The sequence below is a fragment of the Melanerpes formicivorus genome, unplaced genomic scaffold (genome assembly GCF_026170545.1).
Source record: "Melanerpes formicivorus ecotype bairdi unplaced genomic scaffold, bMelFor1.0.p_v2 SCAF_3, whole genome shotgun sequence".
Taxonomy (NCBI): domain Eukaryota; kingdom Metazoa; phylum Chordata; class Aves; order Piciformes; family Picidae; genus Melanerpes; species Melanerpes formicivorus.
In genome coordinates this window covers 40,545,743-40,563,407 of record NW_027142355.1, presented here as the reverse complement: position 1 = coordinate 40,563,407, position 17,665 = coordinate 40,545,743, and the positions used below count along the sequence as shown (strand labels likewise).

Genomic DNA, 17,665 nt, shown 5'->3' with positions numbered 1-17,665 from the left:
CCTCCAGGCCTGATTTCTTCAGGCTGTTTCTCTATGGTAGAGAGCAAGCACATGCAGTTAATGAGCTCAGTGCTGGCAGGCCATTTAGCCTTTTAGGATGCCAGAAAGAAACATCACACAGCTTGCATGGAGACATTTAGAAGCAGTCCCACAGACCTTTTAACTGCACAGGTTAGCTGTGCTGCACAGGAAACCAGGCTAGAATCTATCAGGAACTCCTCAGCCCAGATCTGCACACATCTGGGCAAGTATTTTTGAAGACATGCTGCTCAATACCCATTAACTATGTAAAATGCCTTAATGGGAAACAAGGCTCAGGGCTGAATAAAGGCCAAATTGGCACCCATGGACTAATTCTATTGCTATTTACTGCATTTGCATTAAGTGCATGCATAACAATCCATCACCTTTGCTTTAACACTGTACAAGCTTTATGCTGACAGCATTCATCAGCGCCAAAATCTCCTAGCAGCACCACTTCACTCTGAAATTTAGCAAGCAACCTACAGAACACACAAACTGCACACTCCTGGGTAAGTCCCATCTTGCAGAGAAATGGAATCCATTAATTTTCATAGAAAGAAGGCAGAATCATCATTTTCTCTGGCATCAGCATTGCTGTTTCAACAAAACACTCCTCCAGAAATATGAATCACCCAGTCATCTCCGTGTTCAGTGTGTGCCCAAGGAAAGCTGTGCTAAAGATCCATCTGCATATCCTGAGCATGTTCAAGACACACACAGAGGCAAATCCAAGTTCAGCGCCTTGATGCGAGTCAATCACCGCTTTGGTCCAGCTGCTGGCTTTGGAACAAAACAGCTTTGTGCTTAAGGTTAAGTCAGTATTTCTCTCTGCTACTTACTCTCTCCTGCACTGGTGAGTCTGGATTCGAATCTTCTTCTGTCCCATAGGGAGAAGTGTCACCAGTAGAAACTCTGCTCACTGCCATCTCCGCGTGGCCTTTGCCCTGTGGCCCTTTCATTCGCACAAACTCCATGTTGTTGTACTTATAAAAGCCAAAAGACATTCTTTGAGCCATCTTAGCTGCAACACTCACCTACAATGCATCCAGAAGGGAGAGAAAACCATGTAATATCATCTCCATGTTTTCAAAACATATACAATCTCTGAAAGCAGCTATCTGAAGTCGAACCCATAGTGAATAATAACTATCATTCTCCTGATGTTTAAGAAGCATTCTAAGCTACAATCTGAAGTGATCTCCAAAAGGGAAGCAGTTTTTACAGACACAAAACCAGAGGCTCAGAGAAGAATCAACTCCTTCAGCTATCCAAAATGCAGTTACCCAATGGCAGGCCAGGATTAAACAAAAGGCCTTTATGCAGACCCACACAATGCGGCACAGGGGAGCACAAGCAGGCACCTGCACAACTCTGCAGGGCCTGTGAGGAACACCTGACTGAGTCCAAAAAGCAATCAAAACACAAACACAGGATTATCACAGGATTATCACAGTATCACCAAGGTTGGAAGAGACTTCAAAGATCATCGAGTCCAACCTGTCACCACAGACCTCACAAGATGCTTCAGACTAGCAAAGTGCACTGCATGATTCCAGCACTGCTTTGTGGTGAGCCAATTTGGACGTGCGTGTCCACGGTGTCAAGGCCAAAGCACGAAGGATCAGCTCCTATACACAACTAACGTGCAGTGCATTGCTCACTGCAAAACCCTGACAGCTTTTGAACCCTCTCTCAAGAGACAGAAGGGTTCAATTTCCAGTTAACACAACTGAACTCAAAACTGAACCAAGAACTGGAAAGAGGAACAGACCAATGTGAAACAGTCAAGGTCTTGCTGAGTAAAGTAAGTAGAACTTATGGATAAGTTCAAATGGTTTATCACAACTTCCTCCAGCTTACAGCCTGAAAGGGCCAAGATGCTCATCATGTAACACAACTCACACTGGACTAAGGATTAATACAGACACAACTGAAATCAAGTAACCTTCAAAAGCAGAGAGGTTGCTTTTGGTCTGTTACAAGAAAGGTCACATTTCAACTTTAGCCTTCAGCCGTAACTGAGCTAACACTTTTAGTTCATCTGACAAAACAGCATAACACAGCTCTGCGGTCACACAGGACATTCTTAGGCTATGAGGTGAATTCACCACAGCAGATTTTATCTTTTCTACTTCAGGGCTTTTTTCTTATGTTGTCTTCAGTGAGTCTGCCTTCCCATATACTTCAGTAACCTACCTGTTGATTGTGTGAGGCCACAAGATAGAATAGAGTAGAATAAACCAGGTTGGAAGAGACCTTTGAGATCATCACATCCAACCTATCATCCAACACCACCTAATCAACTAACCCATGGCACCAAGCACCCTATCAAGTCTCCTCTTGAACACCTCCAATGATGGTGATTCCACCACCTCCCCTGGCAGCCCATTCCAGTGGGCAATCACTCTCTCTGTGTAAAACTTCCTCCTGCGCCTCCCCTGGCGCAGCCTGAGACTGTGTCCTCTTGTTCTGCTGCTGGGTGCCTGGGAGAAGAGACCAACCTCTGCCTGTCTACAACCTCCCTTAAGGTAGTTGTAGACAGCAATAAGGTCACCCCTGAGCCTCCTCTTCTCCTGGCTAAGCAACCCCAGCTCCCTCAGTCTCTCCTCATAAGATGATGGAAGAACAGAGAAGCAATTTCCATCTCCCATTCTCCTGAGCAACTGCCAGCAGAGTAGGACTACTCAAGTACATTTAAACCAGGGAGAAGGGAAATTATTCAATACCATTCCTAACAAACCACAGTAGGAATAAAGGGAAACAAAGTTGACAGTCACTGTAGATATTGTGGAGACTTTATTTTTGTCTTTTAAACCTCTCAGGATTGTCTACATAACAAATTGTGAGAAGCTGACTGGCTCTTGCACTCCCTTGATTTCTGCACTACATACTGAATCTGAAGCTGAAAGTGCTGGCACTTCATGTTTCTGTAGGAAAGCAAAGAAAGCTTCTTTCTGTGGCAATGAAACAACAGTGGTCTTTGGACAACAGCTGCGAGTACAGAACACACTAAGGAAAAACATGCTTTGTGTACAAGCAAGGTAGTTATCAGAGTTTAAGACCTCCCCATAAAACAAACCTTCTCTGGAGGATCTGTGACCTTTCCAGAAAATGAAGGGTCTCTCAGAACTCATTTATCCAGATCCACTCCTGTACCACGCTCTCGACTACTTGTCAACCTCACTCTTTTTTCACTAACACCAGAGTTACACATCCTCATCTGAATACTCACAGCTGTCTGAGCCAAAAGCTTGGGAGGTGTTCAGGAGGAGACTTGGTAGGGTGCTTGGTGCCATGGGTTAGTTGTTTAGGTGGGTTGGATTGGTTGATGGGTTGGACGTGATGATCTTGAAGGTCTCTTCCAACCTGGTTTGGTTGGAAGAACCAGCACCAGAACAAGGGGACACAGTCTCAAGCTGTGCCAGGAGAAGTTTAGGCTCAAGGTGAGAAGAAAGTTCTTCACTGAGAGAGTCATTGGTCATTGGAATGTGCTGCCCAGGGTGGTGGTGGAGTCACCATCCCTGGAGGCGTTCAAGAGGGGATTGGACGTGGCACTTGGTGCCATGGTCTAGTCATGGGGTCTGTGTTGATAGGTTGGACTCCATGATCCTCGAGGTCTCTTCCAACCTTGGTAATACTGTGATACTGTGATTCTAAATAAATGGGTTTATTCTAAATGAATGGTTTATTCTTTAGCTTTCATGTTACTTTCAAACCCAAAAACCAGATCATGATGCAAATGATCTCACAAGACAAAAAGCTAACAGCCTCAGAAGCAGGAAAAACCTGTGGTCAAGAGTATCATCATTGTAAAGGACGTCCTTCAGAAGCATCTTACCCTGTTGTCATAGACCTTCTTCAGTGCTTCATAGCGGATGGACCCCTGAAAAATCACCCCTTGGAAGGTGTTGCTTTTGTCACTGGCCACCAGCTCCACACAAACCATTTCTCCTTCTCCCACAGTCATGTCACTGAAAACCTGCCAAAGAGGCAAGATGAAACATTTCAAGCCAAAAAGCAGCTGTTAAGATCTTGTTCAAATAAATGCATAGTCCCATCACCCTCCCTAGGGCCAAGGCAGTGTCAGTGTAAGTGGCAGAAAGCAAGCTCCACCCCAGCTTTTCAACAGACCAGACTTCAGGCAGTGAATGCTGTAAATCATGTTGTGATATAAGCAGCTCTCACACTTACCTGCATTGCTTTAGCTCATCATAAAGACAGATGCTGAAATCCAGCTTTAGGCTCAGATTTCAAGCATTAAGGAAAGAGGGAGGTCAAATAAAATAAACCAAAATAACTTCTGGAAGGCAATCCTCAATTAGCCAAGAACATTTGTACAAGAAAGCAGCTGATCAGGACATGAGAACAGGACAAAACTCATCTGCAACAAGAACTCACCTCTTCAAAACTGTCTATCATGAAGAATATGTTGGGATAGCTGATCTTGGACTCCTCTCCTTTGCTGTCCATTGGGTGTTTGCTAGGAGATGCAAACACTTGCTGAGAAAGATGGAAAAAGAACCAAAACACAACATCTTCTCAGTTAAATGTGCTTGGGAAATGGGCACACTGAACACAAGGCAAGCAATACCAGAACACCACAGTCCAAGGCTGCTCAGTCAGCCAACCTTTTCACTTACACCAGAGAGGCTCAACATCCTGCAGGCAGAACAGAGCTGGTCTCTGGCTAAAGCATGATTTGTAACGGGGACCCCAACTTGTGAAAAGGTCCCTTGAGTTTTCACATGCAAGCTATGAAACACTAATTGTTCTGCAGTAATTGTCCCTAAGTGTACCTGACCTCTCACCAACCTGCAGCACAGCTAAGGTATCCTCCTTTCCACTAACTGGGAAAACTGCCTGGAAGTTACTGCAACGTGGTGCAAATGCACACACAGCCTATGTGGCTGATGCCTAGGAAATTTCCCACAGATCTTGAGCAAAATGTGGTAGAGTGTAAATAAATTACCATTGGATGTAAAGGGAAAGTAATGATAAGGTCTAAATAATCCCATTGGTCTGATAACTAACATAAAGTTAGTTGTATAAACTAACTCTCTTACCGGCTTCTTTGCTCTAGCAGCTACTAGCTGAGGCCTTTGCTGGGCTGGTGCTGACCTTAGCTGCATTCTTCTTGTGGTTAAGCAGTGACTGGCTGGAAAGCAGCCCTGAGGAGAGAGACTTGGGGGTGCTGGGGGACAAAAAGCTCAACATGAGCTCTCAATGTGCTCTTGCAGCCCAGAAAGCCAATCAGATCCTGGGCTGCATCAGAAGTGTGGCCAGCAGGGCAAGGGAGGTGATTCTCCCCCTCTGCTCAGCTCTGGTGAGACCCCACCTGGAGTACTGCCTCCAGTTCTGAAGCCCCTGTTACAAAAGGGATCTGGAGGTGCTGGAAGGTGTCCAGAGAAGGGCCAGGAGGATGATCAGAGGGCTGGAGCACCTCTCCTATGAGGACAGACTGAAGGAGTTGGGGCTGTTCAGTCTGGAGAAGGCTCCGAGGTGACCTCATTGTGGCCTTCCAGTATCTGAAGGGGGCTACAAGAAGGCTGGGGAGGGACTGCTCAGGATCTCAGGTAGTGATAGGACTAGGGGGAATGGAATGAAGCTGGAGGTGGGGAGATTCAGGCTGGAGGTGAGGAGGAAGTTCTTCCCCATGAGAATGGTGAAGCCCCGGAATGGGTTGTCCAGGGAGGTGGTGGAGGCCCCATCCCTGGAGGTGTTTAAGCCCAGGCTGGACGAGGCTCTGGCCAGCCTGACCTAGTGTGGGGTGTCCCTGCCCATGGCAGGGGGGTTGGAACTAGATGATCCTTGTGGTCCCTTCCAACCCTGACTGATACTGTGATACTAAATACTGACAAACTACTCTCTGCTCTTCTCTCTCTCTTTTCCCTTGTACAGGGGTGGGGGAAGGGAGCCAAGCAGGGGAAGCTGTTGGTAGCCCTCTGGTTTTGTCCAGGGGGGTTCTTGTGCTGTTTATCAATTGTAAATACATGTAAATATTGTATTTTTGGTCATTGCATTTCACATTTCTGGATTGTAGCTTTGCTTGTAAATGCAGCTTCATTTGCTTCCACCTGAACTGGTCTGGCAGTTTCCTTTTGGGGGCAACTTCAACCCACCACAGCGTAGGAGCTCCTGGGGGGTAGCTGACCTAGCACAGCTTGTTCATACAGGTAATTCCATTGTTGTTGTTGCATTAATACCATCATAAGGTCAACATCACTCAGTAATGGGAAGCATGGCCCTCAGGAGGACAAGGACTTGATTTCTCATACACATCTTCTGCTTCTGTTTGTTTCTCTACCCACTATGCTTCCTCTTAGATGTTCCTTGTTCCTCCCTCTGAAGCAGCTCCTGAGCTGCTATCATTGCTTTGCTCCTCAAAACAATCCACGTTTCAACAGCTAAAGGCTTTAGATTTTATCATTCCAACAAGATTAACAGGCAGGTAGGGAACAAAAAAAAATCCTGCCAAGTAGCTTTCTGTGCTTGCACCTCTGTTTACAAACAAAGACTTGAATTCTAGAAACCTGCCAAATCTCACCCCACTTTGAATGTGCTGAAAGCTCTGAATCTGCCCAGATTCAGGCTTGTGATACTCTTGCTACAAACCACTGAACACAAAACATGACCACATCATCTTCCTGGACTTGTGCAAAGGATTCAACACTCTCCTTCGTGACATCCTGGTCTCTGAATTGGAAGGACATGGATTTGATGGATGGGCCACTCAGTGGATAAGGAATTGCATAGATGGCTGCTCTCAAAGAGTCACAATCAAGGGCTCAACATCCAAATGGAGCTGATGAGTGGAATTTCTCATGGACTGGTGCTGCTTAACATCTTTGTCAGTGACATGGAGGAGGGGACAGAGCAAGTTGGCTGACAACCCCAAGCTGTGTGGTCCAGTAAACAATGCTGGAGGGCAGGGATGCCATCCACAAAGGACCTTGAAAGGATGGAGAGGTGGGTCCAATACCAGCCTCATGAAGTTCAACAAAGTGCAAAGTCCTGGACCTGGGTCAGGGCGATCCTAAATATAAATACAGGCTGGCTGATGAGTAGATAGAGAGCTGCCCTGGAGAGAAGGACTTGGGGGTGCTGGTAGATGAGGTGCTTGACATGAGCTGGCAATGCATGCTGGCAGCCCCAAAAGCCAACTGTATCCTGGGCTGCATCACAAGATGTGGGGATAGCAGGTCAAGGGATGTGACTCTGTCCCTCTGCTCTTGTGAAACCCCACCTGGACTATTGTGTCCAGCTCTGGAGACCCCAACACAAGAAGGATGTGGATCTGTTGAAGAGGGTCCAGAGGAGTATCACAAAGATGGTTAGAGGGCTGGACCATCTAACCTATTGGGACAAGCTACAAGAGTTGGGGCTGTTCAGCCTGGAGAAAAGCAGCTTCCAGGGAGACCTCATAGTGGCCTTCCAGGACCTGAAGGAGGTCTACAGGAAAGCTGGGAAGGTTTTAAGCTAAAGCAGGGCAGATTTACATTGGATATTAGGAAGGTCTTTACCATGAGGGTGGTGAGACACCGAAACTGGGTGTCCAGAGAAGTTGTGGACACCTCATCCCTGGAAGTGTTCAGGACCAGGCTGGATGAGGCTTTGAGCAACCTGGTCTAGCAGAAGGTGTCCCTGCCGGTGGCAGGGGTGTTGGAACTAGATGATCTTTAAGGTCCCTTCCAACTCAAGCCATTCTGTGATAGGATAGGGTTGCTTTTCCTTATTTGTACTTACAAAGGCTACATGCACTTTGAAACAGAGTATTAAAAAGAACAATTGCTTCATGACAAGAAACAGCACTGGAAATTAACAAGACTCCTCAAGGATGTCACTTGCACCAGGGCCTGAAACAAGGACATTTAGGCATCCTTGTTTCCATGCCATCCAATGTGAAGCACAAAACCCCCAACAACAACAACAACCAACCCAACAAACAAAAACCCAAACAACAAACCCCAAACTCATCTTCATTCAGACACACCTGCAGAAAGCACATGGACAGACCTTTTTGTCAAGCCAGTAGAGAAGAAATGTAGTCTGTGACATAATTTAGTGGAAAGTCAGCCCTTTCCACACTGCTTTCGTGCCTGAGGTGCTCTACTGGTATGAACACAGTAGCTTTGCCTGTCCTGTGCCCAAACAGGGCTTCTGCTGCTGCACAGGCACTTTCTAAAGGAAGAATCATCAGGGCAGTAATAGAGGGGAAAAAAAGTTGGCTTTTATTAGTGTAAAGCTTAGAGCCTCAATGGTACACAATACACCAAAATGTCCTACTGCAAATATGCTTTCCAGAGTACATGGAACTGCCTCTTCTCTCTCCATAGCTCAACTTCACCAGGCTGAAATGTTACTAGTGGGTACTGGTTAAGTTTTAATGTGTGCTGAGCTTCTCTTAGAATAGGAGAGACAAAGGAAAATGAATACGGAGTCTCACAGTACAGAAATGAGGAACAGAAAACTCCCTCCTCACGCTGAACGCTGCTCACACAGAGCTAGGGCAGGGCTTTCATCCCTCTCTTCCTAGTTTTCAAACCCACATGCAACATTTCCACATTTTTCTCAAAAGAGTTTTGCAGAAGTTAACTCAGGGTGAAATGTGGACAGTGGCAAAAGCAATGAGAAACAGGAGGCTTACATCAGTGGGGTACTGTGGTGTCTCAACTGCAGCAGAAGGGACTTACATACCTAACTAATGCAAACTACAAAGACAGCAATCAGCACTGCCAGTTTTGTTTGTGGGCAAAGGAATGATTGTTTTTAGATGGCAAAACAAAAGTAAAGGATCAAAAAGAATTGGTGTATTTTAGGTAAAGCCAGGGAAGCAGCTGAATGGAGCTAAAAGAAATGTCTGGGACAAAAAGCTTGTTAAAGGCAACCAGAGCTTTTGAAAGAATTTCTGCCAACTAGGAGAAATTGTTACCAGATCTGCTGGAGAATGAGTGAAGAAATCTGGGGTTTCTTGTTCCTATTCCCTCCATGTTCATTATCCAGTCTCCTCCAGTATGAGAGACCCTGGATTAACTGTACACTGCACACAAGCAAGTGATAAAAGCCTTTGGTGCAGAGATGGAAGGAATGAGCAGTTTGAAAGAGAAAACAAGAACCTCACAAAACAATAAAACCATAAACTGGTGACCAGTAAACTGTCTACCATTTATTAGCCCTGAAGCTGGGGAGGGGCTTGGAGCCTCTCTGTGAGGAGAGGCTGAGGGAGCTGGGGTTGCTTTGCCTGGAGAAGAGGAGGCTCAGGGGAGACCTTATTGCTCTATACAGCTACCTGAAGGGAGGCTGTAGACTGGCAGAGGTTGGTCTCTTCTCCCAAGGCAACCAGCACCAGAACAAGAGGACACAGTCTCAAGCTGTGCCCGGGGAGGTTTAGGCTGGAGATTAGGAAGAAATTCTTCCCAGAAAGAGAGGTTGGCCATTGGAATGTGCTGCCCAGGGAGGTGGTGGAGTCGCCATCCCTGGAGGTGTTTAGGAAGAGACTGGATGGGGTGCTTGGTGCCATGGTTTAGTTGATCAGATGGTGTTGGGTGATAGGTTGGACTCAATGATCTCAAAGGTCTCTTCCAACCTGGTTTACTCTATTCTATTCTAAACTATGGATTTATCCTGAAGCCTTCTTGTAACTCAGATCACACACAATTTCAGGTTTGCCTTCAGACTGGATAACAGCTGGGCATACTCTACTCCAGCACACCCTTCCCCACCAGGAGGCAAAGATATAAATCTTGAAAGCATGTCAAAGTCTTTACATTTCTTGAGGGGGGCTCTGAAGACCACTCAGATTCCACATTTAGATGACTGCCGTGAAGCATCACTAGACAAAGACCTGAGATGATTCACAAGGATGCACCTGTCAAAGCACAGCCTGAGAAGCTGGCTTTGACAGAGTTTTTAGGTATTGGGATGCCACCCTCTTATGCTGAGAAAACCAGCATAACCTCACCTGCGATTTCTTCTTGTGAATGTGAATATCGCCGCCATCGGAGCGCGTGCACACAGCACAGGTCACCACGTAATCCAGCTAGAACAGACACCAGACAGAGAAACAGAGTTAGAATCAGAAAACCAGAATATGCATGCACAGGAAGCAGGGCACATTCTGTCTTAATGTTTTTATCTGGGGGTGTTCAGGAGGAGACTTGATAGGGTGCTTGGTGCCATGGTTTAGTTGATTAGGTGGTGTTGGACACGATGATCTTGAAGGTCTCTTCCAACCTGGTCTGGTCTATTCTATTCTATTCAATTCAATTCAATTCAATTCAATTCAATTCAATTCAATTCAATTCAATTCAATTCAGCCTGGAGAAGAGGACACTCAGAGGTGACCTTATTGCCCTCTACAACTACCTGAAGGGGGGCTGTAGACAGGCAGAGGTTGGTCTCTTCTCACAGGCAACCAGCACCAGAAGAAGAAGACACAGTTTCAAGCTGCACCAGGGGAGGTTCAGGCTGGAGGTCAGGAGGAACTTTTACACAGAGAGAGTGATTGCCCATTGGAATGGGCTGCCTGGGGAGGTAGTGGAGTCATCATCACTGGAGGTGTTCAGAAGGAGACTTGACAGGGTGCTTGGTTGCATAATTTAGTTGCTTGGGTGGTGTTGGATGATAGGTTGGACACGATGATCTTGAAGGTTTCTTCCAACCTGGTCTGGTCTGGTCTGGTCTGGTCTGGTCTGGTCTATTCTATTCTATTCTAGCTAAATGGTAAGATGCTTTGGTGCTGCTGTTTTCTCTGCTGTACTGAAACTCCTACAATGTTCAAACCTGTGTTTGTTAACACAGCAATACTGCAATCTTTCGTGCAGATGCTTGCTGAGGTTCGTCACCCACTCCAGCTGATACTGCTTAGCCTACTGGTCAGCTGGGGAATAAGTATGACACCCACAAGTACACTTTAATGTAGAAATGGAAAATATATCCCCACTTCCAAAAGGGAAAAACAGAAGCACAAATGAACCCAAGCAACATATTAGAGAGGTGAGAGCCCATTAAGCTAGCCTGTCAAACAGCATGAGAGCTGTGGACAGCAATGCCCGGCTCTAACACCATCTCTGAGTTCTGACTAGCAAACAGATTCTGGTTTTACTCAGCAACAAAGGTGCAGAGAAGCTCTGCAGTGAGACTTTTAGGGGGAAGGAGAGAGAATTAAACCCATTTATTTTCCAGGATGTGTGTAATGAACCAGCAGTCTGAGATGATAATCACTAACTTTTAAGGGATCTCAAGTGACTGCAGCAATGTTTAACTTCCCTAAGTGCCAATGCAAGGCATGCAATAACTGAACAACCTGGGAGTTAATTAAAGAAATAATTTCTTCCAGCTTCATGTTCCCACCACCACCACAAAAGCTTTACTGAAGTTCTGATGTCAAGAGCAGTGAAGTCTCAGTGTAATACATAACAGCTCTACTTTCTGCATTTCCATTTAGCAGCTCCCTTTCTCACCTGCACCAGTGCTGTGAACTGTTAGGGAAGTATCTCCTGCTTAAGAGTCTCCTTCACTCTCAAAGGCCATTACATTTGACAAAGCCCTCCATAGGGAAAAAAAAAGAACAAAAATGTTATGCAGCATAAAATTTGGCCCAGCTTTACTGGGGAGATGGACAGTTTTTTGAGGAAAATAATAAACCTCATCTGATGCTGCTTGAGGCTCTGAAAAGCAAAGCTGAAGCTGTTGTTTTCTTTATATCCAGAAGTGTTCAAATCCCTCAAGCTAGGCGGGAAAGGAGACAGAGCAAAGCCTACCCTGGAACCTCTCTGGCATAAATAATTAGATAAGCATCACTGTTACCTTCTGCAGGATGAGGTTCAAGTAGACACTCTCTTCCCAGTCTATATCAGGGTCTCCCAGGCCAGGAAGCTTCTTAGAATCTCTCCGGTAAACTTCAACTTCCACCTGCTAAGGAAACACCACATCTCCTTCAAAACTGTTACCTGCAGGTCCCTATGTGTAACATCAACACTGGGCACTGCACCTTGTGCAGCTAGATGCTGTTTTTTTCTCTTAGGATCAGATTTTGCTGACAGCCCTATGAGGAGAGGCTGAGGGAGCTGGGGTTGCTTAGCCTGGAGAAGAGGAGGCTCAGGGGAGAACTTCTTGCTGTCTACAACTACCCGAAGGGAGGTTGTAGCCAGGTGGGGGTTGATCTCTTCTCCCAGGCACCAGTACCAGAAGAAGGGGACACAGTCTCAAACTGTGCCAGGGGAGGTTTAGGTTGGATGTTAGGAAGAAGTTCTTTACAGAGAGAGTGACTGGCCACTGGAATGTGCTGCCCAGGGAGGTGGTGGAGTCACCATTCCTGGAGGTGTTTAGGAAGAGACTGGATGGGGTGCTTGGTGCCATGGTTTAGTTGATCAGATGGATGAGAGGTTGGACTTGATGATCTCAAAGGTCTTTTCCAACCTGGTCTATCCTATCCTATCCTATCCTATCCTATCCTATCCTATCCTATCCTATCCTATCCTATCCTATCCTATCCTATCCTATCCTAACCCAAAGTAAGATTCAGCCCTTTAGTAACTGTGCATTGATTTCAACCTCTCTGAGAAGGATGAAGCTACAAGACAGAAATATTATCAAGAGCAGTTTACCAGCACAACGCTTCAGAACTGACACTATCATCAGCTATCTTGGAAGTTGAATGCGCTGATTTCTACCCCTCATGCCTCCAGATTCATAGATCCCATAGATTCCTTTGCTTTTATTTCTTCTGAAAGTAACCATTACTTTTTCTGTTTGCAGTACAACAGCACAAGCTAATGAGAGTTACTGTAAAACAAAGCAAGAAAAAAAAGCTATGAGCAGCTGAGGGAAATAATCTCATTTAAATTCCTCTCCACACAAACAAAGGTGATACTTGCACTCTGGTGCCCAAGAGCACAGAAACATCACATTCTCAAGATTCCAGAAACACCCTGGGAAACAAAAGCCATCCTGTCTCTGAAAGAAGGACACAGTCAGCAGACTGGGTGACAGCAGGACTGAGTAATTGCAGGGTAAAGCTCCAGCTCTAACATCAAAGTGTGACCAAGCAGACATGATCTCAGGCTCTTCTCCCTCCACATCCATGGAACCTTCCTTTTAATCCAGGCACAGTTCAATCATCTCTTACCAATGAGGTTTACACCTCCCTTTGCAGAAGCCAGACAGGACATTTTTCTGCTGCTCACACTGCTCCTCAACAACTACAAAGCCACTGCACCACTGTGTGATGGAACAGATAACAGAACAGGGCCTTTCTTTAATCACTTCTCCCTTATGCACTGATTTAGGGTAGGATTCCTGGGTGCTGCAGTCTGTGGGTTAGAGCACAGTGGATCACTGTGAATTGCCGCCATGGCTGTTTTCAGAGCCAAGCACTTCACCCACACTATTGCAAAGGAAATAATGTAGGGAAATTAAGAATTCCATTCCAGGCAGTAAACTGCACAGGGCATCCAAGTCTGCTCAACAGGCCAAACCAGGCAGAACAGGAGAGACCCTTCCCCAGAGAGGAAGGAGTCTTCAGCAGCCAGAAGCAGCACTCATCCAGCCTCAGGAAGACAGAAAATGGACCTCCAAACACTCTCCATGCTCATCACTGGCATTACCACAGTGCCCTCTCTGGGGAGGTGTTGCAGTGAGCAGGAGCAGTGGCTTCTGCAAAGGCAGACAGCATCAGTGCATTGCTCTCCTTTTGAAACATGAAGAAGGAACAATGGCACTATGAAATTGATGTTGTGATTTTAGCCTGGAGAAGAGGAGGCTCAGGGGTGACCTTATTGCCCTCTACAACTACCTGAAAGGTGGTTGTAGCCAGGAAGGGGTTGGTCTCTTCTCCCAGGCAACCAGCACCAGAACAAGAGGACGCACTCTCAAGCTGCACCAGGGGAGGTTTAGGCTCAAGGTGAGGAGAAAGTTCTTGACCGAGCGAGTCGTTCGTCATTGGGATGTGCTGCCCAGGGAGGTGGTGGAGTCACCATCCCTGGAGGTATTCAAGAGGGGATTGGACGTGGCACTTGGTGCCATGGTCTAGTCATGAGGTCTGTGTTGATAGGTTGGACTCGATGATCCTCGAGGTCTCTTCCAACCTTAGTTATACTGTGATACTGTGATAATGTGAAAACAGTGCTGTGCCTGCAGCATGTAACTAAAACCAGACACTGGTAGCTATAAACATGGAAAGTTATCTTGGAACAACAGGACATGCACCTGCATCAACAACCTCGTGTGTCATGAGTAGTTGGGCCAATAATCTATAACAGTGTGATGTGTGGTCACTCAGAGGGAACCAATGAAGCCATGCCAACGAGGCTCTCTGAGTTTATGCAAGTTGTAGAAGTTCCCTTGCTATGCACTTCTGCCTTTCCTTTCCCTTCTTCTTCTTTGCTTTACTTTCCTGTGCTATACTCACACCATAGGCCTGCAATACTGGAACAATAAAGGAACAATACTTGATCATATTGGTCAGCTGTATTGACTCCCATCTCCCTCCCATTAGGGCACATCAGAAGAGCTGAGGTAGGACAGCTCTCTCTGTTCTGACTTGCACGGGCTGCAGTCATTGTCTGTTCCACATGCTACCCATACACAAGGAGAGAATTTATTACAAGGAAAGAAAAGATGTATTTCTCTGGCCATTTGTTTTTTTGTTGCATTCAGATGGTGATGTGGAACTGCCATGAAGTTCACAGCTCACCCAGTGATAACCTGCTTGCTCACAAAAGCCCACTGCTCTGGAAGGTACAACAGAGACAGCAGTGTCAGATTAGGAATACTCACACTTCTACTAGATGCTGAGTTCAGGTTGTCAAATCTTCCAGCCAGCCAGATGGTGACAGTGAATTAGAGATTCAGCCAAGAAAACCCTGTGATTTTCACTGGAAATCATGTGCCTAAAGTCATTTAGCTTTGGAAACTAACTTGTCTTCCACCACAGCCAATATTTGTTGTGTTACAGGTCCACATGCACACAACATGAAATCCATGGCACCTGCTCAGTGCTGCTTCTCAAGCTGCAGCCACAACATCAGTAGCTTAAGCTTTTTGAAGTCTTAACAGCCTGAATGACTCCCTCATGTATTTGGCAGGGATTCCACTCCACATTTATAGACAGCTGAAAACAAGAGGACCTCCTCCAAAATCCAGGCAAACTCAGCACAGATACCAACAGCATCTCACCCTACAAATACAGCATCCTTTTAAGGTGACAAAGCATGATGCAAGGCTGAAGGGGCTAATACAACCTAGCTCTGCTGATCTGTCCCTGAGGGTTTTTACCTCAGTTTCCCTGCTCAGCAGTTGCCTGTTAAAACCTTACTATCATCTTCTGAAATCCCATGAGAAGGTAAAGCCTTCTCCCCACAGAAAGATCAGAAGCTTGCAGCTGTAACGAAGCATTATCCTTTATAAATGCCTTTTGCACTGGAGTCAGAGGTACTAAATCTTGATCTAATACCATTTTAAAACTAGAAATTCAGTTCAACCACTTCAAGCTTTTAAAGCTGTGGGCTTTGGCAATGTATCAGGGGTTACATGTTCCAGCAGGTCACAGCAACTGGGGTGTGAGGCAGCAGCAAAGAGATTTTATTGGGCCTTAACCTAATAGTGCATAAAGAACAAGACAAAGGGATTCCAGCTTAAAAAGCCTACAAAATCCCTTAACCTTGGTGGTAGAGAAACTTACCATCACTACCCAAATGTGAGATTTATTGCTTCAAGCTGTTGTGACCAAGGTGCATCCAAAGTCCTTCTCGTACAGCTTCAAATCTGAGTAGTACCTCTAATCTTACAGAACACAGAACTGACCAGGTTGGAAGAGACCTTCGAGATCATCAAGTCCAACCCATCACCCAACACCATCTAATCAACTAAACCATGGCACCAAGCACCCCATCCAGTCTCCTCCTAAACACCTCCAGTGATGGTGACTCCACCACCTCCCTGGGCAGCACATTCCAATGGCCAATCTCTCTTTCTGTGAAGAACTTCTTCCTGACATCCAACCTAAACCTCCCCTGGTGCAGCTTGAGACTGTGTCCTCTTGTTCTGGTGCTGGTTGCCTGGGAGAAGAGACCAACCCCCACCTGGCTACAACCTCCCTTCAGGTAGTTGCAGACAGCAGTAAGGTCTCCCCTGAGCCTCCTCTTCTCCAGGCTAAGCAACCCCAGCTCCCTCAGCCTCTCCTCACAGGGCTGTGCTCCAGACCCCTCCCCAGCTTTGTTGCCCTTCTCTGGACACATTCCAGCAGCTCAGCATCTTTCCTAAACTGAGAGGCCCAGAGCTGGACTTGATCCTCACAGGGTTTTGCTGCTTATCCTCTACTACGCTTCAACTTAAACTCAAACACTATTGCTCAAACTCTTCTCCTCCAGTAAGCTCAGGAAAAATGAGAAAAAAAACATCCACAGAGAGGAAGGACTTTTAAATCACTCAGCAGAGCCATCCAAAGCTGAAAGCCATTCGATAGAGCGACACCTGGGTTTGGCTGGACTGAAATCATCACACCGTGGCATGCAAGTGATGCGACCACCCCGCATGACCTCATTGCCTCTGCAAACAAGCATCACCACTGTCAGCATCCAAACAGCCCTTCCCTGCTCAACCCACCTCTGTTGTTGTTGTCATCAGTCTTACAGAAGATTACTGTGCTCAGAGCTGGGCAGATCTTACTTTCATGAATACAAACTAACGCTGTGAGATGCATCAGGAGGAGTGTGGCCAGCAGGGCAAGAGAGGTGATTCTGCCCCTTTATTCTGCTCTTGTGATACCCCACCTCGAACACTGCATCCAGTTCTGGTGTCCCCATCATAAGAAGGACACTGAGCTGTTGGAGCAAGTCCAGAGCAGGGCCACAAAGATGACCCAAGGGCTGGAGCACCTCTACTATAAGGATAGGCTGAGGGAGATGAGGTTTTCAGCCTAGAGAAGACTCTGGGGGGACCTTAGAACTGCCTTCCAATACCTGAAGGGATCCTACAGGTAAGCTGAAGAGGGACTTCTCATGAGGGTGTCTATTGACAGGACAAAGAGGAATGGTTTGAAGTTGAGGCACTGATCCCTGGGGGACGCCACTGGTGCCTGGCTGCCAGCTGGATGTGGCACCATTCACCACCACTCCCTGGGCTCAGCCCTTGGTGAAGCCAGGTACACTTGATTAAAAACACTCTTGCCTGTACCATGTGCGTGCATCTGTGACTCCAAACCTGTGTAATTAGCGAAGTACGTCAGAAAGTTAATCCCAGTTTTCTCTTCCACCATATTCCTGCTTTTGATCCTCTGCAGCCATATCTGAACTGCCAAATCAACCCCTAATTTGTCTTGTTTCCATTTCCCCCCAGCTGAGATGAAAACTGCCATGAAAGGCTGAGAAGTTTCTCAAACCTCTAATGAGAAAACACTTGTGCAGTAGCACCAGGCTACCTGATTACACAGTCTCAAGAAACAGCATGTGAAGGCATATTGCCTCAAATGTAGATGATGGGAATGCAGCCATTTCTTCACTTTCTCATTACCATGTCCCAGCTCCACAAGACTGCATGCATTCTGCTTCTGAGCACCCAAGTAGGTGCTCAGTCCTGACACTTTGGTGTCTCAGGAAGAGCTCTTCCAGAAGTAACCAGAGTGAGCATCTTCCTCCTCCTTTTT

General features: G+C 46.3%; 1 protein-coding gene across 2 annotated transcripts in view; it reads right to left on the bottom strand.

Annotated features, from left to right (window-relative positions):
* KIAA0930 (KIAA0930 ortholog) overlaps positions 1-17,665 on the bottom strand; it is a 67,870-nt gene that overhangs the window by 16,055 nt on the left and 34,150 nt on the right. Inside the window, exons 3-7 of one of the 2 annotated variants that reach the window (XM_068170662.1) lie at positions 11,830-11,937; positions 9,983-10,060; positions 4,423-4,524; positions 3,863-4,003; positions 864-1,058 (exon numbers count right to left, since the gene is read on the bottom strand). In XM_068170662.1, coding sequence (XP_068026763.1) covers positions 864-1,058; positions 3,863-4,003; positions 4,423-4,524; positions 9,983-10,060; positions 11,830-11,937 — 624 coding nt within the window. The remainder of the gene's footprint in view (positions 1-863; positions 1,059-3,862; positions 4,004-4,422; positions 4,525-9,982; positions 10,061-11,829; positions 11,938-17,665) is intronic. The other variant, XM_068170669.1, reaches the window with a different exon arrangement.